Here is a 10,822-nt window from a genome sequence, read left to right as displayed (position 1 = left end):
TATGATATATAATCTTCCCTCCCTGCCGCAGCTGGGAGAACAGCTAACAGCTTACTACCAGATAACAATAAAGTAAGTTCCATATGAAAGAAGCTTTGGTAGAGGATGACTGAAATCATGATAATCTAGCACAAAATAGGAACCTAAAGTTAGCCCATTCACCATTCTCTTAGGCCCCTAACCAGCACACTGGGCTTAAAAAAAAAAAGTAAGATAGCTATAGCTAACAGCTGAGTAGACTTCTCATTCAATTCTTAAAATCTTATTGTAAAAAAAGTTTACTAGTAATACTTCAAAGCCAGCCTAGAAAGCAAGTAAAATAATTCCTTTTGAAAATCCATGGTAAAAGATCTTGAGGTAAAAATGTTTTGTGGGAGTCTTATGTCTGCAACATCAGGGATGAGAACAGTAGAATGGAATTAGGTTCAGTGTTTTAGGCTCAGTTGCCCAGAATCCAAAAATAGCTTTATTTCTCATTTAGGTTTCATGAACAAAGAAAGGAAAATATGTGAAAAAATTTTAAATATCAAGAATACACAATAAAAAGAAACACATTTTTTTCAATTAAATCAAGTTTTTATTTTGTTACACAAACACCTATGGACAATCCAACCTTTCAGAAAGACAAAGAGAAGAATCATAATGCTTTATACCAATAGAAAATGTGTAATTCTGATAACCTAACCTAAGCTTTCAATCCACTTTAAAAAATGTGTTGCTTTTGTTTAAAGGATGGTTTCAAAGAAATGGAGATTGTGAAGCAATGGATACTTGCAAAAGGTAGTTCCCACTATTGCACTGATTCCATTCTCAATGTTTAAATTTGTTTCAGAGAGTTTAGTGAGTTTTAAATGCCCTATCCTTTCCACTTATAATGCTTTACAGAACAGGCTATAATGTCCTATGACTTCTTTTAACACATTCAGGACTTGTTAAAAGAAACAGCATGGAATAGACAATCAGCATTCTGTAATTAGAAAAGCCACGGCCCCCACCCCTGTTTTCACAAGCTTGCCCTATAACCCTTCATAAAATAACATCTGATGTGGTCTATGTATCAGGGACTTTCTATTTTCTCTTAGGTCACTTAAGTCTGGGCTTAAACTCCAGAACAGATTCTGGGCATTGGGAGGAGGGTACCAGGATGTGTACCAGACTAACTCTTCACAATGCAATTCTAACATTTGCTGCCATGTCTTTGCTTGTCAAATAGTTTAACAAGGTTCTATAGCCTCAGCTCTCAGATCTAAGAGGAAAAAACTTTGATTCAAAGTTGGGTATGAGAATCCAAGATTCTCACTACACTAACAATTGCATAATTCATAACCCTGCATGAATATTGGAAAGCAGAATATTTAGAAGTCTACAGAACTTTGCCTTATAAAGATTTCAGCTTAAGTAATTCTAATAATTTCGAAGTTTTGCTTCTAATGTTATAATAATTTTATAACCTATTTGGACAGTTTACAAGAAGATTCATTGGAATATGTCCATGAAGTAGAGTACGACTATCATTAGAAAAATTAAGAAAACGCTAACAAAAATCTTACAACTGGCTTGCATCACAAACTAATCATACATCTCTAAAATCAAAGACCATTCAATTTACATAGGATTCAAACATAAGTATACCTCAAATACTGCTTTCTAAAATAAAAATTCCAGATTACAGGATACAGTACAGATTCTGTCAAATATTTAACACTGTTTCCTTTTCTTTAAACAAGAACACAAAAAAGATATTAGTAATGATGCATTATCCTGGTTGATTTGACTTCGGGCCAAGCAAAGTACATATTATATCTCCCTGAAAAGGAAAAATAGTTACACAATTACAGTGCAATAAAATACAAATTAGAGGTAAAGTAGTCTTTAAAATGCCATTTAAAAATTATAAGGTAGTGATACACATATAAAGGGCATCCAGTAAGACTGAAAAAAGGGAAATAAACCAAGATAAGTTTAAACAGTAATGACTACTACTTAGAATAAACCTGCTCTTTCCTATACAAGACTCTTTTTTTAAAAAAGACTTTTAATGAAGTTTGATAAATAATTTTTAAGGATTCATTAAGGAGAAATTCTCTTTTGACCATTTTGACAGCTCCTATTATCCTTAATGCTTAAACCTTAGTTTTCTCATGTGCAAAATAATTCTGAAGCTTTTTCCTGATTACGTTAGTGCTTGATTTAGAAACAGTAGAACTTCTCAATTTCTATGCTTTTTTTTAAAAATTTTCATTTCATGATGATTTTTGTACTAAAAGTGGTAAAAGGACCATATTTAAGGAGATGAAAACCAAAGATGGGAGGTGAGTTTTTAAGAAAGGCAGAAGAGTATAGTGAAAAGACAGGAATTGGAATAGGTTTTCTCTATCTTACTATGTGATCTTTAGAAAATCACTGAACCTCTAGGAGTCTTAGTTTCCTTACATGGAAGTACTAACATTCATTTCTAAAGGTTGTTATGAGAGTTGAATGAGTTAATGTATGTGAAAGTGCCTTATAAACTCTAAAGAGTTACAGATATCTTGAATAATATTACATAAGTTGAGTTCCAGTCTTTTAGCTTATACTACCTTTGGCGCTTCCCCATCCTTCAAGCCCTGACACACCAAATCAGCTGCCGAGTCCTGCCAATTCTAACCTTAATATGTTTCTCAAGCTCAGCTCTTTCTAGTTCAGTATTTCCCTTGGACAAATATAATAGATCACTACTGTAATTTGTTTACTGCTGAATCCTAAGTGCCTACGATAGTACCTGGTGCATGATGCGTATTCAGTAAACATTTATTGAATGAATGGTCTATTTTTTTTCTGCCTTCAGCATCTCACAGCATTAGTTTATCATATATATTACAGATTTATGTTTCTGAAACCCCACTTTGACCATTTCACTTTTCTATTTTTCCTTTAATTTGGAAAAAAAATGTAAATACCAAAAGCCCAGAGAAAAATATGGCAAATACTTGTATACAGAAATACAATAGTAAAAAACAGTATTCAGAAGTGATTAGCTACAGGATGCCTCCCAGAAAACAGGTTGCTTTCTGCAATGCTCCATTAAAATTATATTCTGCCAAGTTCTTAAAGCCTAATTCTGTTCAATGCAAGACTTAGACCCACCCTCCCCTCCTTGCCCTTCGCCCCCAGCAACCAACCTTCATTATGCCAGGAGAGAAGCTGACACTTCCTTAACCATGAATGCTAATGTGGTGGCAAATCTTATTGCTAGCTAGCTACAACAGAAAGTTATGATTGCAAGGCTGGATATCAGTCCCCTGTTCATGCCAGCATGAGGCTGCTGTTACTCCTATCAACTGAGCTGATAGGATAGGGCTAGAGCCAACGTTCTGCCATGTCATATTGCAATAGTAGTCTGGTCCTTGATCATATCAGGCAGGGGCCAGAATCCAGAACTCATATCACTTAAAATCTCCACAGCCCAAGGATCAAAGTCCTTCTGGCATACTGCTGTACACCACCACAGAGGGTGATGGACAACGCAAATGTGAAGGTGTTTGTGAACATACATCTGCTATTGATCCTATAGGTCATAATGTTAACTTGATAGGAAATAAACCTTTTAAAATCAATTACTTGGAGACTCACATTAATATAATGACTATAATCTCTTAAAAGCTAAGAAAGAGAAGGTATATCAATTCTGCTTCGTTTGGCTATAAGTAACAAAAAACCTGATTAATAATTTTTTCTTTAATCTCTTTGAAATACAACATTTAACCTTTAAATATAATGACCAAAAAGCATGTAAAACATGTTTGCATTAGAAAACTGCATTTATTTACTAAACATAGAATACATTGGTTAAAAGAAATTGAATTTTGCTTACCAGCCTTGAAATCATTCACACACACACACACACGCATACACACACACACTAGTTTACCAAAAATTTTCAGACTCACTGAGCTTAGCTCACTCTCTGAAGAAAACCCTGCTCAAAATAAAAGATATCTCTACCTGATTCAAATCCAAACATAAAAGGAAGCATTTTCTTCCATATTCCAGTCTATATTTTGTACTTTTACTAACTACAAATGTGTCCACCAAGAACACAGTTTTGATATTTGTGTTTAATCATAGTTACATAAATTATTGCATCTTGTACTTACTGTCCTAAAATTTTCTTTTCACTCCATACTTTTTTAGATTTATTCAGAATTTGTCCCATTAACACATCAAAATACATATCATTTAAATTTCTGTATTGTAACCCCTCATGTGAATATGCCATATTTAATCTATTCATTCCTCTTCTGATGATCATTTAGGCTGCTATGAACATGTCTTTCAGACTACTACCATTAAGTTAAATAAAGCCCTGGAAAATACACAGACTCCAATCTGATGTCATTTAAACATGTGTAAGGGTTGTAGCCCTACCAAACAGGAAGAATATGAAATAATTTAGAAATTAATATGCTCAATGAATGTGTTAGAAATTCAAGATATTAAATATTTTAAATCATGAAGGGAAATAAACCAATAGGGTTGCATTCCTCAGAGGAGTCTAAAATTATTATGTAAAGAGACCAACACATTTTAGAAAAAAAATTCCTTTATGTAGTGTAGACAAATCGGAAAAGAGATAAGTCAAAAGAAAAACTAAAGAAATAGTTCCCACCCCTAAGATATAATACTTTTTTTTTTGTTAATAGAATTAGAACTCAATTTTATTGTTACAACCAATTTTTTACCTACAGCCTATAAATATCTTCAGAAAGGCACATTCCTTCATTTAATCAATGGTAAAAGGTCTTATTAAACAGAAATAAAGCCTAAATATCACCTATATTTAAACAAATACAAACAGCTTCATTAAGTTTCAGAACATATAGCAAAATGTATTTTTACTTAGGCAGTTGCATGAATGAAGTTTTAAATTTTCTTCACTGACAACCCCATTTTATCCACAAAAAAAATTTTACTTAAATTAACAGTAGCAAAAACGTAAAAATTAAATTTTAAACATGAAACTATGCAACAAATAAAAACAGGAAGTATCTTCATTACTAAACAGATTAACAAGTTCTCAGACACTCATACTTTCTGAGGCATATGAAAACACACACATCAAAAATTGAATTCATTTGAGAGGTATCCAGACATTCTCAGTGCTGAGACTATTTGTAGCACTTACAGTATATACAAAGCAGCATTATAGTACTATGGTTCACATTTGATGAATGCAAATTTAACCTTTAATGTCACAATTTCCCAATTCAACATACTGCTAATGCAATGACAATCACTCATCTCATTTTTTATTCTGAAACTGAATGAGGAAATTATATTTAAGCGCATGGAATAATGCCATGTCTTCTTCCTTGTAATAACTGTATGTTTTAAACTTCAAATACTTCAAATCATGGAAACTGACCTATGGCTCCTAAATACAGTAGAGTCAAAAAGTTTCTTCTTTGCAGATTCCATCAACTTATAGTTATTTTAGTACAGGTAAATACCGGAAACTCCTTCAAATTATTGGGCAATAAAATTTCATTTAGGTAGTAGCTACATTTAAGTAGCAGCACCCTACAACCAGAACCATAGCAAGTATATACTCTTTTTCTCCAGCTGTGTGTTGATTTTATTCCTCTAATTTTTCAATATATATTTACTCAAAAAACATTATTTAAATAACTAGCTACTAAGAGCTAGGCACTGTACTAGGCCATGGCAATACAGCCCAGAACAAAAGAGACAAAACCAAAAATAACTGCTCTCATGGAGCTTACCTGTTAGTTGTGGGAGATAGGCGGTCAACAAAAATTAAATAAATAAATTACACGGAATATTTGAAGGTGCTAAGTGTTATTAAGAAAAATAAGTCATGGAAGAGGAAAAGGGAATATGAGGGAGAATGGAGGTTGTAATTTTTAAAAATAGGTGGTTGGGGAAGATCACTGAAAAAGTGACATTTGAGCAAAGACTTAAGGTGGGTAAAGGAACAGGCCTGGACATTTTAGGCAGAGATAATGCTGAGTACTAAGTCACAAGGCAGGACTTTTATGGAACATTTGATTATGTGTGTGTATATATATATATAGTGTATGTGTGTATGTCTGTAAACATTTTCAATCCATATGATTTGGCTAGAACTTCACCTTCTACATTTGACTCAGATTTAAGGAACACATCTGATTTCCCCGGCCACATTTCATTTCAGTTGGATATTTAGGTTATTTCCTGTTACTATTCTTTTTTTATCCTATCACAAATAATGCTATAATTAATTTCTTTCATTGCATTTATGAATATTTCTGTAGGATAACATCCCAGAGAGGACACACTATGCAAGGAAATTAGCCTCTGAACATTTCTCACAGTCTTGGTTCAAACTGCCAAATAGCTTCCAAAGAAATTATAGCAATTTCTATTCCATCAGTATGAGACAACTTACATTTGTCAGTACTCAGTCATCCCATTTTAAAATGCTGCTAACTTGATATCTGAGAATGCTATCACATTTTAATTTAATGTTATAAGCTTTTATTTCTTTAAATATTAGTGAAGTTGAGTTTTAAAATATATTTATTAGTCATTTTTGTGTGTGTGAATGACCTATACCTGATCTTTGCCCCCTCTTCTTTTGGAGTTTCAGTGTTTTTTCTTATTGACTTGTGCACCTTAGAAAAAGTCTAAGAATGTTAACATGTTTATCATATTTGTGGTAATATTTATCAAATCAGTGTTTGCAAGAGCAATTAAAACATGATAAATCAACAGAAACAAATGCCTATTTCAGGAACACTGGACAATATCTAACAAACACAATTACCATGTGTAAAAATCTTTGAATATGTGAATTCTTTGAATGTAACTTCTTCAGTTATGTTTAACAATTATTAAGCTCCTATACCACATGCTAGGCACAATTTTAAGTTCTTTTATGTAATACTTACAATTATCACACTCAGAATCATTATTATCCTTGTTTTACAGATTTCCCACACCTAGAAGGCAGCAACTTTTGAGACTTAGGTTCTCTCCACTGTATCACACACTAAGATATTTAAGAAATGTAAGCCCTTGCAGGCTACAAAATTACAACTGAATAGACTAAAAAATTGCACAAAATTTTGACTTATGAGTCTTACCCGGCCAGAATCCGAAGTAGTGGGCATATTCTTCAGTTCATACACAGCGACCTGTCCATCACTGTCTCCCACCAGAAGGCAGTCTGTTTGTTTGGCGAAAAGAACAGTTGTGAACTTGATTCCCGGGTTAGCAACATTCACAATCAGAGGATCCAAGCTGTAATGAATTATTTTACTTGTAAATTCAGTTGTTAATAAGTTGGTTTTGCTACATAGACAAAGAATACTTTGAGATATTTTTTGTAAATTCATGTATCATAAACCAAAGTCCTCTTCAAAAGTTTCCAAACTCAAAATAACTGCTTCTCATTCCCATTAAATCAAAACTTTCATTTCATTGTATGTATATACCACATTTTGTATATCCATTCATCTGGTGATAGATACTTGTGTAGCTTCCACTTTTTGGCTATTGTGAATAATGCTGCTGTGAACACTGGTGTACAAGTACATGTTTAAATTTCAGCTTTCAGTTCTTTGGGATACATACCTAGAAGAGGAATTGGTAAGTTAAATGGTAATTCTATGTTCAACTCTCTAAGGCACAGCCAAACGCCTTTTCACAGTGACTGTAGCATTTTACAATCCCACCAACAACGTTCAAGAGTGCTAATTTCTCTGCATCATTGTCAACACTTGTTATTTTCTGTTATTTCTTTTTAAAATTTTTAAACAAATAGCCATCCTAGTGGGTGTGAAGTGTTATCTCACTGTAGTTTTGATTTGAATTTTCCTGATGGCCAATAACGTTGAACGTTGAGCATCTTTTTATGTGCTTATGGGCCACATAGCTTTGTGGAGAAACATCCAATTTTTACTGGGCTGTTTGTAATTTTTTGTCATTGGCTTGTAGGAGTTTTTAATATTTTCTGGATGCTAAACACTTTTCAGACCATACAGAGGAATGAAGTTCTGATACATGCTACAACATGGTTGAACCATGAAGATGTCATGTGGAGTGAAATAGCCAAATACAAAAGGACAAATACTGTTCGATTCCAGTAAGAAATACTTAGAATAAGAAAATACACAGAGACAAAGTGTAGATTACATGCTACCAGGGGTAGAAGTAGGGGCAGGAGGGGAGGACTGAGAAGCTACTGCTTAACTGGTACATAGTTTCTGTTTGGGGTGATAAAAAGGTTTGGGTAATGGATGATGGTGATGGTGATGGTAATACAATATTGTGAATGTAATTAATACCACTGAATTGTACACTTGAAAGTGATTAAAATGGGAAATTATGAGTTGTATATATGTTAGTATAAAAAGTTAGCAATAAAAAGTTACAAAAAGCTTTCATTTCATCAATGAACTAATGTCAACTAGGTAAATTAAAGTAATTCCCAACTAAGATGTGTATGCATAAGTTTAAATTCCTTAAGGAATAGATGTCTTTTAACAGAATAAAGTTTTGACCTAAATTAACCTCTCCAACAAAAAAGAGTATTTTGAACAGAAACTTTCTCTACTTTTGGTCACCCAACACAATCCACCTCAAAAAAATAACAGAAGTATGCAACTTTGTATACTTCCTCTTAAGAAGTGTTACCCTGGGAATTATAGTTTTACCAGAAAAATTAAAACCAGAGGTAGGATAATTTAAGTAGCTACCTTATACATTCATCGTCTCGTACTCAAAAATAAATTGTTTTGTGATGTAATCCTTGATTTGTGGTTCATAGTATTTTACAGAATATGCCATGACAAAATTTTAAAGCTGCTGAATTATTAAAGTCTAGGAAAAAATTTTACCATTAAATATAAACCCACTGAATTTTATATCATTTATATTAAACTAAGAATGTATTTCCCAACTCCTCCTACTGATAACTAACATAAATACTTATGCTATTTTCCTGTTGAAGCAGCATTATTAAATACTTTATTCCAGCATTGTATACATTTTCATAGTAAAAAGGATACAGGATTTAAATAATATTTCAATAACTTTGGTGTAACACATCAGATGAACATTTAAAATAAAGTACATGTCCCTTTGAATATATTTTGAAACAAAACTGAGAATAAATAAATATTAAAAAAATAAATATTTTGTCCCCTTTCTTTATCCTATTGTAGAGAAACTCTAAGAATGATAAGATGCTGTAGCAGTTTCCTAGGGCTGCTATAACAAAGTACTATAAACTGGATGGCTTTAAAAAACACAGAAATTTATTCCCCAACAGTTTTGAAAGCTAGAAGTCTAAATCAAGGTGTTGGCAGGGCCACGTTCCCTCTGAAAGTTCTAGGGAAGAATACTTCTTTGCCTCTTCCCATCTTCTGGTGGTCCCAGGTGTTCCTTGGCATATGGCAACAATAATTCCAAACTCTACCTCCTTCTTCTCCCTATGCATCTCCCTCTTCACTTGAAAGTTTCCTCTCTTTGTCTCTTCCCCACTTCTTGTGAGGACACCAGTCATATATTATCTTAACTTGATTACATCTGGAAAGACTATTTCCAAACAAGGGTCACAGACACAGATACTGGGGATTAGGACTTCAAGATATCTTTTTGGGGGACACAATTCAACCATAATAGACACCTCTCTGCATTCCTTTGTAAACTAGTCAATGAATAAGAATTCAGGGTAGTTATGACAGCTTATGTCAGCCTATAAAAGTTTGAGATGAGTAAGATAACCTATTTTCATTCAGGAATTTTAAAAACCACATATATTATAAGTAATTAACATTAATAAGACATCCTGGCATATATCTGTATTCATGAAGGACTCTAACAGAGTAAACTATTACTTGTTTTAAAATAACTACAATACTCTCTAACCAATGTAAAAACTATCAAGTATCATTTGGTTTGAACTGCTTCTTCCAGAAATAGCCTCAAGAAAAATATTAATATTTACGTGCTGATGTGAAGGTCCCAAATTTCCACTCTGCTCTCATTTGCAGCTGCAAATATATAGGATGATGTTGGAGACCAGGCAACATCATAAACAACATAAGTAGTGGGATAAAAGCTCAAAAATGGCTTAAGACTCTCTTGTTGCCATATAATAACACCCCAATCTGCAGAACAGCTTAAGAATACATCATGATGAAATGGATTCCATGCTATTTTGTACACTGGACCCTAGAATTAGAAAAATAAATTAAAATACAGAGGCAAACAATATTTAACATTTATACTTGAAACTTATTCAGAAAATTAAAAATACTAAGATTCCTAGAAATTTTATGCACTTAGAAGATTTTGTGAGTATTATTTTAGCTGAGAGTAAAGTCATAAATTTAATCTTTCCTAAATAAATAATTCCATGTAGCAGTATGTGTGTGTGTATCAAAAACACATGGCATCTGCTACAATACTCATTACCTATTAATACATATTATATCTACATACTTAAACAAGATAATGAATGTTAAGGATAAAAACAGAAAAGAGGGAGAAAATGAAGAAAATATAGATGGAACAATTATAAAAGATGCAGGAAATAGGTATGTATGACAGACAGTTTTACTTTGAGTTCAGCATATTATAAGCAAAGTCTTTTAGAAACTACTGAAATTGTGGCCTTCCATAATTTGCAAGAAAAAATCAAAGATATGTAGAAGCCAAATAAAATTCCACAAACCTTACTGGTGGTTTCCATACAAGAAGTCAGTTAATTCAAGTAAGTATTTTGAACTGTGAAGCTGTGCATTTATTGGATGTTAAAAATATTGTGAATAATGAT

At 32.8% G+C, this 10,822-nt stretch overlaps 1 protein-coding gene across 2 annotated transcripts in view; it reads right to left on the bottom strand.

Moving 5' to 3' along the window:
- Window positions 1-590: 590 nt before the first annotated feature.
- Window positions 591-10,822, bottom strand: part of DNAI4 (dynein axonemal intermediate chain 4) — a 140,707-nt gene continuing 130,475 nt past the window's right edge. For both annotated transcript variants that reach the window (XM_037826958.1, XM_037826959.1), the window contains 3 exons: window positions 9,992-10,218; window positions 7,125-7,281; window positions 591-1,807 (listed from right to left, as the gene is read on the bottom strand). In XM_037826958.1, the coding sequence (XP_037682886.1) occupies window positions 1,757-1,807; window positions 7,125-7,281; window positions 9,992-10,218 (435 nt within the window). In that variant the 3' untranslated portion in view covers window positions 591-1,756. The remainder of the gene's footprint in view (window positions 1,808-7,124; window positions 7,282-9,991; window positions 10,219-10,822) is intronic.

This window comes from Choloepus didactylus, chromosome 2, assembly GCF_015220235.1.
Source record: "Choloepus didactylus isolate mChoDid1 chromosome 2, mChoDid1.pri, whole genome shotgun sequence".
NCBI lineage: Eukaryota > Metazoa > Chordata > Mammalia > Pilosa > Megalonychidae > Choloepus > Choloepus didactylus.
The sequence above is the reverse complement of the archived record's forward strand: the minus strand, read 5'-3'. Positions and strand labels throughout refer to the sequence as shown.